General features: G+C 45.9%; 1 protein-coding gene across 1 annotated transcript in view; it reads left to right on the top strand.

Moving 5' to 3' along the window:
* Positions 1–14,974: 14,974 nt before the first annotated feature.
* The window catches only part of LOC308157016 (dipeptidyl peptidase 9-like), a gene marked incomplete at its 5' end in the record, with an annotated part of 45,469 nt that continues 37,943 nt past the window's right edge, over positions 14,975–22,500 (top strand). Inside the window, 5 exons of the mRNA XM_080530485.1 lie at positions 14,975–15,027; positions 17,698–17,930; positions 19,446–19,558; positions 19,772–19,945; positions 21,260–21,428. Coding sequence (XP_080386611.1) covers positions 14,975–15,027; positions 17,698–17,930; positions 19,446–19,558; positions 19,772–19,945; positions 21,260–21,428 — 742 coding nt within the window. The remainder of the gene's footprint in view (positions 15,028–17,697; positions 17,931–19,445; positions 19,559–19,771; positions 19,946–21,259; positions 21,429–22,500) is intronic.

The raw sequence follows: 22,500 nt of genomic DNA, 5'->3' as shown, positions 1-22,500 counted from the left end.
CACACACACACACACACACACCTTACACTGCTGATATCTCCTACAGTATGTCACACACACACACACACACACACACACACCTTACACTGCTGATATCTCCTACAGTATGTCACACACACACACACACACACACCTTACACTGCTGATATCTCCATACAGTATGTCACACACACACACACACACACACACACCTTACACTGCTGATATCTCCATACAGTATGTCACACACACACACACACACACACACCTTACACTGCTGATATCTCCATACAGTATGTCACACACACACACACACACACACACACACACACACCTTACACTGCTGATATCTCCTACAGTATGTCACACACACACACACACACACACCTTACACTGCTGATATCTCCTACAGTATGTCACACACACACACACACACACCTTACACTGCTGATATCTCCATACAGTATGTCACACACACACACACACACACACCTTACACTGCTGATATCTCCATACAGTAGTGTCGGTCAATGAGATTTGAGAGAACAGCGACCAGCGATCTACCTAAGTAGTCCACTTGTAGGATACCTGAATGGCATAGGGAGAAAGACCCGCAACACAACAAGTTAGAAAATATCTAATTTATTTTGTTAAAAAAATGTGCACATGCACACCCACACAATATTTCGTAACCATCAATATAGGCTGATATTTCTTTTCATAAAGCTAGCACACAATTGCAGACTTTTAAAACATGGTTTTGAAGACACCATGGGGAAAGCTTGCACTGTTTGATTATACATTTTAATGTACAAAAAAGGCAGTCTGAAAATCAAGTATAAACATTTAAAAACAATTTACAAATGGACAAAGTACAAAAAGCAACAGTCACTCAAACAATATGTATAGAAGCAATGACTGAAAACCTATGGTTCATGACTTGAACATTTTTACATTTACTGTCATTTTTAAATGCCTGTTACTGTAGGCTGAGAATTGTACAGAAAGTTATACAGAATGCTTTTTATACATTCCTTTTTGGCAGTCTCAGTTCAAATCTCATGTAAGTAGTTCAGAAAAAGCAGTTTCTGTTAAAGGTGGATGGAAAGATGGAATGGTGAACAAAATGATGTAGGAGATGATGGTGGGAAAAAAAGTTTCATTTCACATACTGTACAAACTCTGGACCAGAGACATAGTTGGACATCTGCACAATCCTTGAGGATAGTATATTGATAAATACATTGGCTTTCAATTCATCATACATTCACTACTCTTATGTGCTAGTTGGGTGTTGATACAAATCACCACTTAACTATTCACCAGAACATTTTATGATGTTGTATATGGTATCATTGTAATCCTTGACCTTCAAAACATGGGGGTAGACATCACCTGGGGTGTGTTCCATCAACATCACTAAAGGAAAATCCAGGTTTATTCTGACAGGTCTCACGAGAGTTCTTAAAAATATCCAGGCATATTCTGATAAGTCTCGCGAGAGTTATCAAAAATAAGCCTGGATTTTCATTTAGCGACGTTGATGGAATACCCCCCTGTTCTGTGTTATCATGTTTGGTTCAGGAGATATGAAGCAAAATACATTATTCGGCTATGGCGGAAAGGAAAATGCCCGCCACGGCCACTAGGAGGAGTTTTTGCGAGGAGGGCTCCACGTCTGAAAATGTTCAAGACCCCAAACTGTACAAGTGTACCAAGTTTGGTGCTTTTATGAAAAAGTGAACTATTTTTTCACATATTAACTGGAATATACCAACTAGTGGACATATTTTAGATTGGAGCAAATCGCATGTGACTAGATTATGTGATAATGACGTCAGTCTGCTGCTTGGCACCACGTGAACGTTTTTACATTCCATTATGTTTTGTGAGATGGAACCTTTGTATTTTATTAATTACTAACTAAAAAACATATATATTTTTTTAAAGATAACACCACACAGGCATTAATAAACACCTAATGGATCAGATTATGTAGAAAACTAAATTTTGACAAAAATGGAGATAGAACCTTCTAGAACGTCACGTGATGTCTGATTGACACCTGCGCATGCGCGTCGCTGATTGACACCTGCGCGTGCTGCCTGATTGAAGAGTCGCTGTGGAGAGACTGTTACACGCTTCTTTTAACCTCTCTTTGGAAGGTAAAAAATAATAATAATAATAATAATGATCTAATTCTAAATGAACAACCTGTGTATGAATAGACAGATTAGTAAGGATTCTACAAGCTGTAACTGTCATGCAACCAGGGGTGAAAGTGGTTTGAGTTTCTTACAGGAACTATAGGCTACTACCCCAACCTTCATCGTTTCATATTGTTCTCCTCCCGCCCCCAGCTTCATGCATCCCTGAACACACACATCGGGGTGTTGGTGTCGAAATTAGAAACACTTTAGGGCTGCCAAGTTTCACCAAAAGTTTGGAGTGAGAGTTTTTGGTGGTGGAGCGGTTTTGGTAGCGGCGGCCACTCTCTCCCACACAATTATTTGTGCTAGTTTCCTGCAATTTTAAACCAGCACAAGAAATGAAAATAATTGGAACATTTGATAAAACAAGAGAAATTCAGATAATATATCTTAAGTCTTAATAAACAAATACAGTAGCCTACAGAGTCTAAAACAAAATTGGGCCTCATCAAGTGAACTCAACCCCTTGGTCAGCAGCAGAAAGACCCTTGGTCATCATCTTATATACAGTGCATATGGCTATCATGTTATACAGTACATACCAGGGTTTTTCCTGGGTCAGAATCAAGCCTTGGAGGTTGATGTTGTGCGCGCGCAGTCCGCCCACATTTTCTTTGAGGGACCCCCAATTGTTGTATTTGTATTGTAAATTGTAATTATTAATAATAATAATAATAATAATAATACGATGCGATTTGAAAGTACCAGTAGGCTACATATTTTGCTACCAGGGTTGCCAGATGGAATTGACAATTTCCAGCCCAACCAGTCTAAAAGCTGTCGAATCCACCCGTCCAGTGTGACCAAAAGTAGCCCAATCTGGCAACACGGCTTGCTTATGGAAGCATAGTGGACTTAATTCAAATGTTAATGCAATTTGAGATTGCATTTGCATGTTCCACTTTTGCATGCATTCTTTCAGACAATATTCAAATTCAAATGCAATTCTAATGAGCGGATGTGTTTCCTAGAACATACAGTATAAATGCAATTGCTAATCACATTATTGCATTACAATTTGAATATTGACTCAAATAACGCAGGCAAAAGTGGCAAATGAATATGCTATTTTGGGATTGCATAGTAATTTTCACATTAGAATGAACTTTTGAATTTTGTCAGATACAAAGCAGCGCATGACTTTGAAAATTAAATGTCAAATGGATTTGCATTATCATTTTAATATTGACAGCGAATGTGCACATCAGGTACATGAAAATGAAAATGCAAATCATTAGAATTGCATTTTAATTTGAATATTGTCTGAAAGAATGCATGCAAAAGTGGAACATGCAAATGCAATCTCAAATTGCATTAACATTTGAATAAAGTCCACTATATGCTTCCATAATTGCTACGTTACATGCAGCTCGGGTGAACACAGGTTCCTCCATTAGATTGCAGACTGAAGTTAACGAGCGTGCAGAAAGATGCCACGAAACTCGTGTCCGGTAGCTTTCTTTAAATTAATCTCAAGTCCCGCAAAACGAGAACTGGTTGAAATGCGTGCGTCTCACGGCCACCTACTGTAAGGTGCGACTGTCCCCCCGCCCCCGGCGCGACTGTAATCCCGGTCGGACTGTCTCAGTGCCCAGTGCTGCCCACCCAACCACGTCGCGTCGGGTCTACTGTAAAGCGGGTTAACATGTCCTTTTCAAAGGTATTAAAATAGACGCAAGGAAACATAACGTCAGCCATGTGTTTCCTTGTTGGAAATTATGGATCGTGAATCGTGATTGCTTCTGCACTCTGCAGCAATCGGATTTTGATTGACAGGCAGCTGCATCTCTTCCCCCAACGGCGTTCCGGCACAGAAAGTCTTGCCGGAACGCAGCACCGGACCGTTCCGGCCCACTTTCACCTATGCGTGCAACTGTGATAAGACAGATGCGCCATAGCAGCGCTAGTTAGGACCGAAATGTCCGTGGTCGTAGTGAAGTCGACGCAATGTTTCAATGTTCAATATTATTAGCCAGTTAGTAATTAATACATCTAAAGCGATGAATTTTAACTGTAGACAACAGAAGCAACGATGAGTCCATTAGCTAATGTATGAAGTACAAAGTGGTTGTTAGTTAGCTAGCTACGTCTGGTCTCTTGCCTCGTGCAGCAGCACTTTGCGCCAGTATGTGGTCACGACTGTGGTCAGACATGTGCTCGTGACTGTCTTTAACTGTGTTCAAATGTACACGTGGTAGTCATGTCAAACTTTGCTATGTTAACATTGTAGAATGAGAAGTTTAATTTGTATGTTTCTTCCAGTTCCATTCCAGTGCATTCTGTCAACCCTCCCGTTTTTCCCGGGATTCTCCCGTATTTTACCTTTATTTCCCGCTGTGCTCCCGTTTAAATATTTTCCCATAAATCTCCCGTATTTTTAACCTATAATATAATATAATTTAACACTTAATTGTTGGACGTTGTCGCATGCGCACAATCGTTATATCCATGTCGGAGTTGACTTGTTTCCTCTCGTTTCTTGGGCTGCGTTCGTAATTTTGCTCTGAGAGCGCCGGAACGCACACTAGGTGCAACGTCATAAAGGGACCACGTAATTTGATTGGACAAGAGGCATTCCATGAGTGGTGATCAGATTTCCAGAGCGTATTTACGAACGCAGCCTCGATTATCTCCGTTTTGAAATGATCGCTGGTAGCTTTGCGCCGCTCTTAAATTCCCATTGACATCATTGTGTCAAGTAATGTATAAATAAATGTGCTGAATTGATATGCCCTTTTGTGTTTTCATGTATATATATGCAGGGATGTTCAAAGTACCGTATTTTCCGGACTATAAGTCGCGGTTTTTTTCATACTTTGGCTGGTCCTGCGACTTATAGTCAGGTGCGACTTATATATCAATAATTCATAATCTCTGACTGACATGAACTGACATACGGTAATCTCTGACTGACATGAACCAAGGAGTAACTTCCGCTAGCGCCTCATACACGATAGAATAGCCATTATACTTGACAATGTGGACATTAAACACGACAATGTGGACATTAAACATGATGTTATGGACCTTATACACAATGTTATGGACGTTATAAACGATATTAAAGTCATTTATTCCTTCCAGAGACTGTTCTATGTTGCTAAGTTACCCCCGCGAGGCTATTTTGCTACTTCCGCTAGCGCCACATACGTGATAGAATAGCCATTATACTCGACAATGTGGACATTAAACACGACAATGTGGACATTAAACATGATATTATGGACCTTATACACGATATTATGAACGTTATACACAATATTAAAGTCATTTATTACCTTTCAGAGGCTGTTCAATGTTGCATTGTTTGTAGGCCGCCCTTCATCCTAACTACTTCCGTTTTTCACCAAGCTATCTTTGTCATGGCCTTATACAAGATAAATAGTCGTTACACTCGACAATGTGGACATTAAGCACTATATTATGAACGTTATACACGCTATTATGAACGTTATACACGATATTAAAGTCATTTATTACCTTTCAGAGGCTGTTCCATCCTGTTTGCTTGCTCCCGCGACGCCATTTTGCTAACCTTCGTTAGCAACGCGCTAGCTAGCCCTGGCTTTACACTCGATAATTTAAGTATTTCTAACCTTTCAGAAGAAGTTTTAAAGTGAATTATGTCCTTCCTGGGCTTACAAATCCTCTCATGTCTCTTCACAGTGCCAGACTAGAGTCAAGCTCAACAGGGTCTTCTTTCCCCGCTGATTCCGCCAAGCCCGTTCCCTTGAACCATGCGACTTATAGTCCAGTGCGACTTATAAGTGTTTTTTCCTCTTCATGACCCATTTTTGGCCTGCTGCGACTTATACTCGGGTGCGACTTATAGTCCGGAAAATACGGTATTTTACTTTCAACCAGGTATCTGATTCTGACAGTGGCGGGCGGTGCATTTCACACCTAGGCCTTCAGTGATGTCCTACCTGAATTATTCCACCTCTTAATACCATCATTATGACGCCATGGCTCTAGAAACTATACATTTAGACAGAAACGCAGTATAACCGGGCGTTGCCATTGTTATTATAGCGGCACCTTGTCTGGGTGTATTCAATTCATTGCATGAAAACGAAAGCGTCAGTTATTTCCCTTACTTTGCGGTCTGTCGATCTCGATAGGAGAACCGTTTCGAGGTTCCATTTAAGGATGGTTATCTTCCTCGTGTTCATACGGTCACGGGGGTGTGTCGTTTTCCATGGTAGCAGCCCGGGAAGTGGTTAGAAGATCGCATTGAAGCCCCACTTACTCACACAACTGAGCCAGGCAACACAACACACATATCTATGGACCCCAGGGTCGCTCCGTATGTCTACATCTCTTGCAGAAAACATTAAATGCTTTGTACTCACCAAAACAACGGATTATTTGAACACAAAATCCATCCTCCTTTCTTTCCTCAAGAAGACTTCAATGTCTCTGTTGTACAGTTGATCAGTTCCACCAATAAGTCATTTTCTACATGGATAGCGTCGCTAACGTCGGGTTCGGCCGTTCTCTTCTGATTATGTCTACTTTTCTTAGAAGGTTCTTCTTTGTTGTTATAATATCTGCCACCAAATCTACCTCTTCTCCTCCTTCAGCCATTGTGGCTGCTTGTAGGCTCCGCCTCCCAATAGTTTGTATCCAATCAAAAGACTTGCAGGTGCTGATCAGGTGCTCCGCCATCCAGCAGGCCCCTTCGTCGGATTTGCTTGGATTTGCTCGCCAACTCGAGATCTGACTACGGCACGCCACAGTTCTTTTCTCGTTCACTTTAAATTACAATCTGTACTCGCGCCACTGTTGAATCTGCAGGCGGGCAGATTTCTTGGTACCCTGGCAACACATGATGGCTGAAATATGATTGGATAAAAGCTAAAGGCCAGCCCTCCAAATGTCTGGAAGCAGCGCAACCAAGAGGAAAGCTATGAAATTAAGAGAATAGACTACGGGAATAATTTAATACATATTTGTAGAAAAAATATATCAAAATTAAATGTATATTCTGATTATGTTTAGGCCAGCAGAGAAGGCCTTGCTGGCCCTGATGGCACACCACTGGATTCTGATCACCTGTAGTCACTTACTTAATCATAGGAACTAGTTAACCCAATTCTTGTTGCACTGAAGCAGGTGGTTGATTGACTGTGTCCCCTTGTCTAAATGTAAGGGGTATGGTTTGTGGACGGTATGGTTTGTGGACAAAGGGGAAGATGGGGGCCACACCATGAGTTTCTCTCCTTTTATGCCTATAGCAGCCAATGACACAGAGGTATTCTTTGCAGCATGACATCGTGCATTGTCATGCATGAAGATGATTTTGCTACGGAAGGCACGGTTCTACTTTTTGTACCACGAAAGAAAGTGGACAGTCAGAAACTCTACATACTTTGCCGAGGTCATTTTCACACCTTCAGGGACCTTAAAAGGGCCTACCAGCTCTCTCCCCATGATTCCGGCCCAAAACATGACTCCGCCACCTCCTTGCTGACGTCGCAGCCTTGTTGGGACATGGTGGCCATCCACCAACCATCCACTACTCCATCCATCTGGACCATCCAGGGTTGCACGGCACTCATCAGTAAACAAGACTGTTTGGAAATTAGTCTTCATGTATTTCTGAGCCCACTGTCATGCTGCAAAGAATACCTCTGTGTCATTGGCTGCTATAGGCATAAAAGGAGATAAACTCATGGTGTGGCCCCCATCTTCCCCTGACCTCAACCCTATTGAGAACCTTTGGAGCATCCTCAAGCAAAATATATATGAGGGTGGGAGGCAGTTCACATCAAAACAGCAGCTCTGGGAGGCTATTCTGGCATCCTGCAAAGAAATTCAAGCAGAAACTGTCCAAAAACTCACAAGTTCAATGGATGCAAGAATTGTGAAGGTGATATCAAAGAAGGGGTCCTATGTTAACATGTAACTTGACCTGTTAAGATGTTTTTGTTTGAAATAGCTTTTGATTTCAGTAAATATGACCTCCTAATATGACCTCCTAACCCTAAATTCATCAAATTACCATTTTTAGTTCTTTACAACCTATAAAATGTTTTGAAACTCTGTTGTGCATAATAATTTGGAACAGTGGATTTTGAGTTTTTTATTGAAAAAAAAAATACTGTTATCATTGGGAGGTTTGTTCATTAAAATTTGAATTATACTCTAACGGTTGATGACTTGAAAATTATACTGATTGTCATTTGCATCGACTATTTAGGAAAATCTGAGAAAAATATCATTTGCATAATAATTGTGAACGGGCTGTATATAACACAAAGCAGCGCAGGTGGGGTTCTGCTGTTATGGATCATTTCCGGGTAGTAGAGAGAGAGTGTCATTGGGTGGTGCGTTCGTAGACACGCTCTGGGAAATCTGATCAGCACGCATGGAACGCCTCTTGTCCAATCAAATTACTCGGTCTCTTTATGACGTCGAACGCAGTGTTGCGCTCCGGCGCTCTTAGAGCGAGTTGACGAACGCAGCCGGACAGTCAAGTGACTCTGCGTTTCCGTGTCAGAGAGATGTCTGTCTCTCGATGCTAACAGGCAGATGCTAACACACAGATGCTAACACAGTTAAACACAGTTATACAGTATTATATTATATATATTATATTACAGGACGTCCCGGGCTGAACAGCGCGTGAGTACTAAACACCCCTAGTAACCATGGTAACCCCGCTGGGTTCTCCTGCTAGCTAGGCGGCTAGCCGCTAGCCTGTGTGTGTGTGTGTGTGTGTGTGTGTGTGTGTGTGTGTGTGTGTGTGTGTGTGTGTGTGTGTGTGTGTGTGTCTGTGTCTGTGTGTGTCTGTGTCTGTGTCTGTGTCTGTGTCTGTGTCTGTGTCTGTGTCTGTGTCTGTGTGTGTGTGTGTGTGTGTGTCTGAGTCTGTGTCTGTGTCTGTCTGTGTGTGTGTGTGTGTGTGTGTGTGTGTCTGTGTGTGTGTGTCTGTGTGTGTGTGTGTGTGTGTGTGTCTGTGTGTGTGTGTCTGTGTGTGTGTGTGTGTGTCTGTGTCTGTGTCTGTGTGTGTCTGTGTCTGTGTCTGTGTCTGTCTGTGTGTCTGTGTGTGTGTGTGTCAGTGTCTGTCTGTGTGTGTGTGTGTCTGTGTGTGTGTGTGTGTGTGTGTGTGTGTGTCTGTGTGTGTGTGTGTGTGTCTGTGTGTGTGTGTGTGTGTCTGTGTCTGTGTGTGTGTGTGTCTGTGTCTGTGTCTGTGTCTGTCTGTGTGTCTGTGTGTGTGTGTGTGTGTGTGTGTCTGTGTCTGTGTGTGTGTCTGTGTGTGTGTGTGTGTGTGTGTGTCTGTGTGTCTGTGTCTGTGTCTGTGTGTGTGTCTGTGTCTGTGTCTGTGTCTGTGTGTGTGTGTGTGTGTGTGTGTGTGTCTGTGTCTGTGTGTGTGTCTGTGTGTGTGTCTGTGTCTGTGTGTGTCTGTGTGTCTGTGTCTGTGTCTGTGTGTGTGTCTGTGTCTGTGTCTGTGTCTGTGTGTGTGTGTCTGTGTGTGTGTGTCTGTGTCTGTGTGTGTGTCTGTGTCTGTGTCTGTGTCTGTGTCTGTGTCTGTGTGTGTGTGTGTCTGTGTGTGTCTGTGTCTGTGTCTGTGTGTGTCTGTGTCTGTGTCTGTGTCTGTGTCTGTGTGTGTGTGTGTGTGTGTGTCTGTGTCTGTGTCTGTGTCTGTGTCTGTGTGTGTGTGTCTGTGTGTGTGTGTGTGTGTGTGTGTGTGTCTGTGTCTGTGTCTGTGTCTGTGTCTGTGTGTGTGTGTGTGTGTGTGTGTGTGTGTGTGTAGCTGTCATACAAACACACTTCCAGAAAGCAGAAGCAGAGAAATGACTTGACATTTCTTTGGCTGTTTTTTCCTGAAATTTCTGTAGACAAAAATAGGAGTTTTCATTATGTTAATTGTCTGGAAATATCTTTCTTTCAGTTCAAAGTTAGTAGCGCGTTGTCTAGTTACATTGCTGCAGTTGTCGTTTTTTTTCGCTATTTATTTTTCCATGATAATTATTTATATATATATATATATATGTATTATTATATATATATAATATAGTATTTAATTAAATATTACTTTATTTATTTTTCCATTATAATTATTAATAGAGTATTTAATTAAATATTACTTTATTTATTTCTTATTTATTTATTATTGTAATTTATTTTCGCTATTATGTTGACTACAGGCCTTCTGTTAGTGTGATAAATATAAATATTATGACTCTACAGAAGAAATCCATCAGCCTGTTTACAACGACACCTAAGCCTAACTAACACCTTCTGTCAGTGACGTGGTATTTGGGGACAGGGTTCATTGTTATTGGTTCATCTATCAAAACAACACTTTTCATCCAAAGTGAGCTTTTCCTCGTATGAATCAGATCAGATGTCGATTTGTTGACGAAAGTGAAACTGTCCCCTTTCTTTTAAACCCACCCTGGCAGGCCTCCACTACCCCACCCCAAGTACCCTACCGTTACACTACTAACCCTAACCCTACCGTTACACTACTAACCCTAACCCTACACTACAGTTTGGCCCAATCCCGATTCTCTTTTTTACCACTTCGGCTCGTTTTGGAGTCACTCGTTTTAGAGTCACTCGTTTTGGAGCCAGAGCCGTAGTGGTTCCCCGGGGGAAATGGGACAACCCTTCATGGGACAACCCTAATACGTCATCCGTAGTGTAATGAATGGGTTAATTCATAGTCAGGACAGCGCATGCGCCTTAGAGAGAGTTTGTGATATACCAGTAGGTGACTGACAGGTGTCGAGAGAACCGAAGTATACTGGTTATACCTTTGTTGAACCCAGACTCAAGTGTCTTATTATTCTATGTCCAAGTGACATTACACGTAGTATCGTAGAAAAGCATTGACGCTCGCGATTCATTCACAACTTGAATGAACTTGAACGCTATCAATCGATCAAACAAGTCATCAAATAAAAAAGAACAATGCTTCATTATCAGACCATGACAGAATAACGGCGCTCTAACCTGTATGAAACCTGTGCTCCTACCCTGCCAGTCTGCACTGATTTAGGACAACAGTGCAACAACTTCGAGGCTGAACTTTAGTTACATTTACGGCGTCATATGCCATCAAAGGGAAACATGGAAAAATGCATGACTTACAGATTTAATTTTATGACGTTACGAAATCCTATGTGACAGGAACACTGGAGAAACAGCCGCTGTCCACTGCATGATGGCGCTTTTCCATTGACCGGCCCAGCCCGGCTTGGCACGGCTCGCTTCGGCACGCTTTTGAACAGTTCTGGTTTTCCACTATACACAACAGACCAGGAACGAGTAGGAGGAGCAGGAGATAGTAGGCGGAGTTACGCGTCATAACAGTGTCATAAGATTCCCCCCGCTATACAGATCAGCGGGGGGAAATGCGATAAGAATATTGTCAAAATGCAGCACTATCGTGCACAGATCAGCCTTACAACATGTAATGTTAAGTGCCTGTTACTTGCCGCTTTCAGTTCTAGTAGACTAGTTTAGATCTCGCAACCAGGGAAATGCCGACACAATTCTATTTTTATTTCTCCTGACACACTGTGCTTTTTTTGTTGGTGAACTACCGTAATAAGCCTAAAAAAGTTCAACTGTTCAAAAAGTGCAACTTCTCTGCTTTCAGAAACTCTTTGAATTTTTTAGATTGGGCATATAGTTCATGAATTACGATAGTTTGAATCCGCTGTAGACAGCTCCGGTTTCGGAGCAAGACTATCGGCATTTGTCAAATACATGCTCACATCAAGTCATCCGCTCACTGCTGTCCATCAAAAATGGCACAACCATCAATAATATTACATAATAACAACTGCTCTGATTAGATTGCTTAGATTGTTTAATACGTCAACGGGGGGAAAAGCGAGATGAACTCGCGAGTGTCATGCTTCCTCCATTGAACGGAAAGTCCTATCTATTCCATTCAAAGTGTTTTAGTCTTCCCCCTTTCCACTGGTAATAAGGAATTGGCAAGAATAGATCGATATAAATAGATCAACATAATGCAGCACTATCATGCACAGATCAGCCTTAAAACATGTAACGTTAGATATATAACGGTGCGACTTATTTCTACGGAAAGGCTGACTGACGCGGGGCTCATTCAATCTCCGCGTTCGTTATAGATACGCTTGCAGCAGCGGGTGAACTCCCGGTTCATTGAGTTTACGGTTAAAAGCATATCTTCTCGGGGTGTCAGCGCGGTGGTTCAGGGCTCAAAATGACTGTGTAGCGATGGTGAAGTTAGCAAAGGAGTATTGTGATTGTACCACCTCCATAGCCGGTGTTATTCACGGGCAAAGACGGTGCCCTTTGCGGGTTAATAACTGTGATTTACCGTGGGTTAGGATAACAATTAAAACGTGTCCGGATAAGGGAGAGGACAGGGAATCCAAAACCATTTGAATGGTGTCGATACTACACTCCTATCACGGTCGACACAGCGCGGAGCGAATTCCCTGGTAAAACTTTTCTCTCGCCCCGCTGTCAACGGGACTTTCAACCAGCAGGCGCGGTGCTGCGAGCAGCAGCGGGTGAACTCCCGGTTCATTGAGTTTACGGTTAAAAGCATAACTTCTCGGGGTGTCAGCGCGGTGGTTAAGGGCTCAAAATGACCGTATACCGATGGTGAAGTTAGCAAAGGAATATTGTGTTTCTACCACCTTCACAGCCGGTGTTATTCACGGGAAAAGACGGTGCATAATAGCGATTTTTGTGTTATTCTTGTTGTAAATAAAAGTTCTATGATTCATTGAAATGACATTAAACTAAGATAATACGATGGTCAGCATAATTTTTCGAATCTTTATTAATAAGCTATTACAGAAACTGTAGTGACATTTTCCAAGAGCGAATGTGGTATTTAAAGATGGCGGTTAGCGAAGAAATCTATGAACATGGGATGACGATTTCCATTGACCAATCAACGGTGTGCAGCGTCACACGTCACACGCAGCCTGGCAAAAAGGTTCCGGGTCTCAAAAAGGTTCCTGCATTCGAAGGGTAGCTAAAGAAGCGACCCGACCCGACCCAGGCCGACAAATGGAAAAGCGCCAAAGAAGCAGGCCAGCCCGGTGGAAAAGCCCCATTAGTTAACTACATATATAATAGTACATAATAACAACTGCTCGGATTAGATTGCCGGTTGTTTTGGTATAATAACAACTATAGCGTCATATACCACCAAGGGGGGGAAATTCGCGCCTATCATGCTGTCAAACACCACAGGTAATAATTTATTTCTAAATAAACATGATTGTACATCTCTGAAATGGAAATCGCGCTGTGCTTGACACTTCCAGCCTGTGCTTGACACTTCCAGCCTGTGACTTAACGCGCAGATATGAGTGCTCCGGTCTTTCCTGCTGGCTCCGGTGTCCTGAGCGCGCTGGACTGTGAAACTTGTTAAGCATTTTGTTATGCTTGTTATAAAGAAAAGGTCTATAATGCATTGAAATAACATTAAATTATATAACCCATCAACAATATTATATAATAACAACTGCTCGGATAGGATTGCGGGTTGTTTTGGTTTAATACTTGCCATAGCTGTAAATAAAACATGGAAATATGTAATGCGCGTCTATCATGCACACATCAGCCTAACGTTAGATAGATAACTTCACATTAAATATGTCTATCATCATCCGCTGTCAAACGCCAAAGGTAATCTTTTATTTCTAAACAGGAATGTACATCTCGATGTGAATCGCGCTCCTTATATTATTATATAATATATTATATTATGGGATGGCTGTGCTTGACGCTTCAATGGGGCTCTCCTGCATAGGCACAATAGCGGCATAATAGCGATCTTTTTTTGTTATGCTTGTTGTAAAGAAAAGGTCTATGATGCATTGAAATGACATTAAACTAAGATAATACGATGGTTATCATATTTTTTCAAGTCTTTGAATTACAAGTAATTCCAGAAAAAGTAAATGACATTTCAGGCTCGCTTCCGTATTACGAGAGCGAAAAGAACATTTCTGTAGATGTTTCGCAATGCATGCCGGAAGGGAGTCTCATGGCTCCGAATCGAACGAGGGTCAAGATTTGCTCCAAACGGAGCCATGGAAAACCCTAACCCTAACCCTAAATTAGTAATGAATTGGGACGCCACTACGGCTACACGTGAACGCGCAAAACGGAGATTAGGGGTGAAAACGGAGCCGGAGTGGTGAATTGGGATTCACCCTTACACTACTAACCCTAACCCTACAGTTACACTAAGAGAGCAGAATAACAAGCTAACTTACTTCACCCCCAGAAATGTCGAGGCGCAGCTAAACATTCCTCATGCTGGTGCTACTGAGGAGGACATTGGAGGCATGTAGTCATGTAAGGACAGCTTAGACCACCCCCCAGGACAGCTTAGACCCCCAGGACAGCTTAGACCCCCAGGACAGCTGAGTGAGTCGCTGGATGTCGTGCCTCAATGAAGCAGCTTCAGGGGAGGTCTATCATGGCAGATAATAATAATGTTCCTCTGGCTCCTCGTCATGCTGTCATCATCATCATCATCATCATCATCATCATCATCATCATCATCATCATCAGATGTTTCTGGGTGTTGTTTAACTTTGCTTCCTTGAGCGAAATACAATCTATTATCTATTAGTGATAGTGGATAAGAACCTAACCTAACCCTAACCCTAACCCATCTATTATCTATTAGTGATAGTGGATAAGAACCTAACCTAACCCTAACCCTAACCCATCTATTATCTATTAGCGATAGTGGATAAGAACTGTGTTTCTTTCAGGTTTGCCAAATCTGGTTCAGGCTGGTTGGCCGGTCCATGCAGAGAGCGAAGAGGGTGAAAGTTGAAGACGATACAGAAGGTTGGAAAAGGTACCAACCAGAACTGAGCTCCTGGGGGGTGTTCCATCAACGTCGCTAAAGGAAAATCCTGGCTTATTTTTGATAACTCAAAATATATATGCCTGGATATTTTTTAAGAACTCTCTCGGTTTAGCCTAAATGTTGACATGGTTTAGCCTACATGTTGACATGGTTTAGCCTACATGTTGACATGGTTTAGCTTGGTTTAACATTAAACTTTTCTTTCTCCCAACATTGTGCCTTGTGTTATAATAATCTCTGTTTTATAATCTCTGAACTCATTGGTGCGGCTAGGGTTAGGGTTAGTCCTAGGGTTGGGGTTAGGGTTAGGAGGTGTCTCAGGAGGTAGAGGCTGTGTCTCAGGAGGTATAGGCTGTGTCTCAGGAGGTAGAGGCTGTGTCTCAGGAGGTAGAGGCTGTGTCTCAGGAGGTAGAGGCTGTGTCTCAGGAGGTAGAGGCTGTGTCTCAGGAGGTAGAGGCTGTGTCTCAGGAGGTATAGGCTGTGTCTCAGGAGGTAGAGGCTGTGTCTCAGGAGGTAGAGGCTGTGTCTCAGGAGGTAGAGGCTGTGTCTCAGGAGGTAGAGGTTGTGTCTCAGGAGGTAGAGGCTGTGTCTCAGGAGGTAGAGGCTGTATCTCAGGAGGTAGAGGCTGTGTCTCAGGAGGTAGAAGCTGTGTCTCAGGAGGTAGAGGCTGTGTCTCAGGAGGTAGAGGCTGTGTCTCAGGAGGTAGAGGCTGTGTCTCAGGAGGTAGAAGCTGTGTCTCAGGAGGTAGAGGCTGTGTATCAGGAGGTAGAGGCTGTGTCTCAGGAGGTAGAGGTTGTGTCTCAGGAGGTAGAGGCTGTGTCTCAGGAGGTAGAGGCTGGTGGAGGTAGAGGCTGTGTCTCAGGAGGTAGAGGCTGTGTCTCAGGAGGTAGAGGTTGTGTCTCAGGAGGTAGAGGTTGTATCTCAGGAGGTAGAGGCTGTGTCTCAGGAGGTAGAGGCTGTGTCTCAGGAGGTAGAGGCTGTGTCTCAGGAGGTAGAGGCTGTGTCTCAGGAGGTAGAGGCTGTGTCTCAGGAGGTAGAGGCTGTGTCTCAGGAGGTAGAGGCTGTGGCTCAGGAGGTAGAGGCTGTGTCTCAGGAGGTAGAGGCTGTGTCTCAGGAGGTAGAGGCTGTGTCTCAGGAGGTAGAGGCTGTGGCTCAGGAGGTAGAGGCTGTGTCTCAGGAGGTAGCGGCTGTGTCTCAGGAGGTAGAGGCTGTGTCTCAGGAGGTAGAGGCTGTGTCTCAGGAGGTAGAGGCTGTGTCTCAGGAGGTAGAGGCTGTGTCTCAGGAGGTAGAGGCTGTGTCTCAGGAGGTAGAGGCTGTGTCTCAGGAGGTAGAGGCTGTGGCTCAGGAGGTAGAGGCTGTGTCTCAGGAGGTAGAGCCGGCGTCTAATGATCGCAAGGTCGGCAGATCGGCGGTTCGAGCCCCGGCTGGCCACATGTCGAGGTGTCCTTGGGCAAGACACTGAACCCCAAATTGCTCCCAGTGAGCGGGCCGGCGCCTTCCATGGTAGCTTGCCGCCATTGGTGTGTGAATGTGTGTGTGAATGGGTGAATGAGAGGCCGTTGTAAAACGCTTTGGATAAAGGCGCTATAAGTGCAGTCCATTTACCATTTACATGTGTTCCCCTGTGTTCCCCTGTGTTCCTCTGTGTTCCCCTGTGTTCCCCTGTCCTCCCCTGCCCTCCCCTGCCCTCCCCTGCCCTGCCCTGCCCTCCCCTGCCCTCCCCTCCCCTCCCCTGCCCTCCCCTGCCCTCCCCTGCCCTCCCCTCCCCTGTCCTCCCCTGCCCTCCCCTGCCCTCCCCTGCCCTCCCCTGTCCTCCCCTGTCCTCCCCTGCCCTCCCCTGTCCTCCCCTGTCCTCCCCTGTCCTCCCCTGTCCTCCCCTGCCCTCCCCTGTCCTCCCCTGTCCTCCCCTGCCCTCCCCTGCCCTCCCCTGTCCTCCCCTGCCCTCCCCTGCCCTCCCCTGTCCTCCCCTGTCCTCCCCTGTCCTCCCCTGTCCTCCCCTGTCCTCCCTGTCCTCCCATGCCCTCCCCTGTCCTCCCCTGTCCTCCCCTGTCCTCCCCTGTCCTCCCCTGCCCTCCCCTGTCCTCCCCTGTCCTCCCCTGTCCTCCCCTGTCCTCCCCTGCCCTCCCCTGTCCTCCCCTGTCCTCCCCTGTCCTCCCCTGTCCTCCCCTGTCCTCCCCTGCCCTCCCCTGTCCTCCCCTGTCCTCCCCTGTCCTCCCCTGCCCTCCCCTGTCCTCCCCTGTCCTCCCCTGCCCTCCCCTGTCCTCCCCTGCCCTCCCCTGTCCTCCCCTGTCCTCCCCTGTCCTCCCATGCCCTCCCCTGTCCTCCCCTGTCCTCCCCTGCCCTCCCCTGTCCTCCCCTGTCCTCCCTGTCCTCCCATGCCCTCCCCTGTCCTCCCCTGTCCTCCCCTGCCCTCCCCTGTCCTCCCCTGTCCTCCCCTGTCCTCCCCTGTCCTCCCCTGCCCTCCCCTGTCCTCCCCTGTCCTCCCCTGTCCTCCCCTGCCCTCCCCTGTCCTCCCCTGTCCTCCCATGCCCTCCCCTGTCCTCCCCTGCCCTCCCCTGTCCTCCCCTGCCCTCCCCTGTCCTCCCCTGTCCTCCCCTGCCCTCCCCTGCCCTCCCCTGCCCTCCCCTGTCCTCCCCTGCCCTCCCCTGTCCTCCCCAGGTTCCCAGCAGTCAGGATGGCGGGGGCAGACGGTCTCTCTGACAGCACGGAGGTGGTGGAGATGGAGGACGTCCCCTCTCAGTTCCGTGTGCAGCAGCACACCTGGGACGGCCTGAGGAACATCATCCACGGCTCACGCAAATACTCTGGCCTGGTGATCAAGCAGCCGCACGACTTCCACTTCCTACAGATGCAGGACGACAGCCCACATAGCCACCGCCTCTACTACCTAGGTGAGCCTAACCCTAACCCTAACCCTAACCCTCTACTACCTAGGTAACCCTAACCCTAACCCTAACCCTAACCCTAACCCTAACCCCCCTCCCACATAGCCACCGCCTCTACTACCTAGGTGAGCCCCATCTTTGAGATGTCTGAAGACCCGTCTCTTCAGGTTACACCATAACTGTGTCTCCTGAGACATCTACTACCCCCCAGCACTGTGTCTCCTGAGACATCTACTACCCCCCAGCACTGTGTCTCCTGAGACATCTACTACCCCCCAGCACTGTGTCTCCTGAGACATCTACTACCCCCCTGCACTGTGTCTCCTGAGACATCTACTACCCCCCAGCACTGTGTCTCCTGAGACATCTACTACCCCCCAGCACTGTGTCTCCTGAGACATCTACTACCCCCCAGCACTGTGTCTCCTGAGACATCTACTACCCCCCAGCACTGTGTCTCCTGAGACATCTACTACCCCCCAGCACTGTGTCTCCTGAGACATCTACTACCCCCCAGCACTGTGTCTCCTGAGACATCTACTACCCCCCAGCACTGTGTCTCCTGAGACATCTACTACCCCCCAGCACTGTGTCTCCTGAGACATCTACTACCCCCCAGCACTGTGTCTCCTGAGACATCTACTACCCCCCAGCACTGTGTCTCCTGAGACATCTACTACCTCCCAGCACTGTGTCTCCTCCTGAGACATCTACTACCCCCCAGCACTGTGTCTCCTGAGACATCTACTACCCCCCAGCACTGTGTCTCCTGAGACATCTACTACCCCCTAGCACTGTGTCTCCTGAGACACCTACTACCCCCCAGCACTGTGTCTCCTGAGACATCTACTACCCCCTACAGGGTTCGACAGTAACGTTTGCCAGCTATTAAAAAATTCGCCGGGTTTGTTTGCGCGAGCCCGACGACGCTGCTGGATCCTGCAGATGTTTACCTGTGTGCAGGAAGAACAACAGACAGCGCAGGCGCCAGACCAGACTAGATGATCGTGGAGTGAAGATATTATTATTATACACCATCATCTAGTCTGGTCTGGTGCCTGCGCCGTCTGTTGTTCTTCCTGCACACAGGAAAACAGATCCAGGATCAGCAGCTCGTTTGCTCTTCCTGACTGGTGGATTGATGATCCACTTGCTTAGTCAGATGTATGGATTGTAAAGGCCGATGCACACGGCCACGATTCTGTCGCACCGCCGAATTCGATTCCGTTGTTTTGAATGAGACAATGCACACGGCGTCGATGCGATTTTTGTCGCACGACAACATTCGATTCTCCATTCACACCCACTCACTTCGGTGGTGTGAATTGAGAATCGAACGTTGTCGTGCGACAAAATCGCACGCCGTGTGCACTGGGCTTAAGTCGCTTTGGAATAAGGCGTCTGCTAAATGCCAAACATGTAAATGTAATGAAATGTTTGTGTGTCTCTCAGGTTAACATGTTTGTGTGTGTGTGTGTGTGTGTGTGTGTGTGTGTGTGTGTGTGTGTGTGTGTTATTCAGGAATGCCTTACGGCAGCAGGGAGAACTCTTTACTATACTCAGACATTCCCAAGAAGATTAGGAAAGAAGCCCTGTTGGTGTTGTCGTGGAAACAGATGCTGAATCACTTTCAGGTGAGCCCCCCCCCATGTATATGTGTCATACTGATGTGTCGTATGTAGAACAACAACATACAATGCTGCATGAAACAGCGTCTACTCCAAGGTCAGCAGTTCGGCGGTTGGAACCCCGGCTGGCCACGTGGCGAAGTGTCCTTGAGCAAGGCACTGTTGTAAAGCGTTGTAAAGCGCTTTGGATTTACCATGGTGACCCCCCTCCCCCCCCAGGCCACGCCCCACCACGGGGTGTACTCGCGGGAGGAGGAGCTGCTGAGGGAGAGGAAGCGCCTGGGCGTGTTCGGCATCACGTCCTACGACTACCACGCCCAGACCGGCCTGTTCCTGTTCCAGGCCTCCAACAGCCTGTACTACTGTAGGGACGGAGGGCACAACGGCTTCACTGTGAGTCCTTAACACCCTGACACCCTGACACCCTGACACCCTGACACCCTAACACCCTAACACCCTAACACCCTAACACCCTAACACCCTAACGGAGGGGACAACGGCTTCACTGTGAGTCCACACACGACCCTAAGTTTGCCTAACTGGCCATCGGATTTGGGCTCCTAATATCTAAAAAGCACTACGGTTTTCTTATTTTATCGGATTAAAGTAGCGAAGACCAGAAATTCCCATTGACCGCCAGTCAAACTTCTACACTTCTATCACCCAAAAAGGGGCGTGATCATTCTGATGACGGGGAGATGACGCGCAATTGCTCTGATGAATATGTGCCTGGGGTCTAACAACATTCAAATTACTCCGTCATCTTTTTTCGGATTTCAATGTATGACACATCGTTTGAAAGCTTACGATCTGTAGTTTCAGTAAGTAATGTAGCCTACTGGCTTATCAAAACACTGGCTGGTGTCACATTTGAAAGTGTTTTTGTTATTTTTTGTTTATACATATTTATATTTGTTTATATTATACAATATACCATATTGTCATATATAGTCATATTCTGGAATGTGTCTAAATGTTAAAGTTCCATAAGTATAAGCAAAATAAAGTAAAGTAACAGTTTGTAAATAAATAGTAGCATTTTTTTTATCCTTATGCACAAAAACACATACCGAAACCGTGACCCAAAAACCGACCAACTGAACCATTGCCATTGCTAGTTGAGATGCTCAAGATTGAGCTCTGAGTCCTTCGCTATTGCGTTGGTTTGATTGTACAAGTAACCTGTTTCCCCTCGGTCTGGTACAAGTCTACTGCTAAGATGAAACGATAACCCAGCCTCTTAACTGTCCCTCCTGAGACATCCACATCCCCTCTACCCCCTGGACACTTTCTCTACTCTCTACTATATACATTTAAAGAAAACCTCTCTCTCTCTCTCTATGTATAGACTCCTCCTTCTCCCAGCCTTTAGACGGCCTATGGCCCCTACCTTCTCTATGTATAGACTCCTCCTTCTCCCAGCCTTGTGACGGCCTATGGCCCCTGGTCTCTCTCTCTATGTATAGACTCCTCCTTCTCCCAGCCTTGTGACGGCTATGGCCCCTGGCTCCAGCATAGATCACTCTCTCCTGCTAGGACTGGTGGACAGATGGTTCACTTCCTTAGTCATCATGTTGAAGTTGTAAGTCTGTTTGGATAAATGCCAGAGATGTAAATATCTCTACTTACCCTTATCTATGTAAATCTCTCTCCCCCCCTGTGTGTGTGTGTGTGTGTGTGTGTGTGTGTGTGTGTGTGTGTGCGCAGGGCTCGCCCATGAAGCCGGTGGAGATCAAGTCTCAGTGCACCGGCACGCGCATGGACCCCAAGATCTCCCTGGGGGACCCCCGCTTCCTCGCCTTCATCAACAACAGCGACCTCTGGGTGGCCAGCCTGCACACGGGCGAGGAGAGACGGCTCACCTTCTGTCATAAAGGTGCCTGTCTGTCTGCCTGTCTGCCTGTCTGCCTGTCTGTCTGTCTGCCTGTCTGCCTGTCTGCCTGTCTGTCTGTCTGCCTGTCTGTCTGCCTGTCTGTCTGCCTGTCTGCCTGTCTGCCTGTCTGTCTGCCTGTCTGCCTGTCTGTCTGTCTGCCTGTCTGCCTGTCTGCCTGTCTGTCTGCCTGTCTGTCTGCCTGTCTGTCTGTCTGTCTGCCTGCCTGCCTGCCTGCCTGTCTGTCTGCCTGCCTGTCTGTCTGCCTGTCTGCCTGTCTGTCTGTCTGCCTGTCTGCCTGTCTGTCTGTCTGTCTGCCTGTCTGTCTGCCTGTCTGTCTGCCTGTCTGCCTGTCTGCCTGTCTGTCTGTCTGTCTGCCTGTCTGTCTGTCTGTCTGTCTGCCTGTCTGCCTGCCTGTCTGTCTGCCTGTCTGTCTGCCTGTCTGCCTGTATGTCTGTCTGCCTGTCTGTCTGCCTGTCTGTCTGCCTGTCTGTCTGTCAGGTGGTCTGGTGCCATAGGGTTATACACCACCAGGTGTTTGGTATCATAGTGTATCATAGTGCATCATAGGGTATCATAGGGTATCATAGTGTATCATAGGGTATCATAGTGTATCATAGTGCATCATAGGGTATCATAGGGTATCATAGTGTATCATAGGGTATCATAGTGTATCATAGGGTATCATAGTGTATCATAGTGTATCATAGGGTATCATAGTGTATCATAGTGTATCATAGTGTATCATATCATAGGGTATCATAGTGTATCATAGTGTATCATAGTGTATCATAGGGTATCATAGTGTATCATAGGGTATCATAGTGTATCATAGTGTATCATATCATAGGGTATCATAGTGTATCATAGTGTATCATAGGGTATCATAGGGTATCATAGTGTATCATAGGGTATCATAGGGTATCATAGTGTATCATAGGGTATCATAGTGTATCATAGTGTATCATAGTGTATCATAGGGTATCATAGTGTATCATAGGGTATCATAGTGTATCATAGTGTATCATATCATAGGGTATCATAGTGTATCATAGGGTATCATAGTGTATCATAGTGT

The sequence above is a fragment of the Nansenia antarctica genome (genome assembly GCF_963989245.1).
Source record: "Nansenia antarctica genome assembly, chromosome: 1".
Lineage (NCBI taxonomy): Eukaryota > Metazoa > Chordata > Actinopteri > Argentiniformes > Microstomatidae > Nansenia > Nansenia antarctica.
Note: the sequence above shows the minus strand (reverse complement) of the source record. Positions and strands in the feature narration are given on the sequence as shown.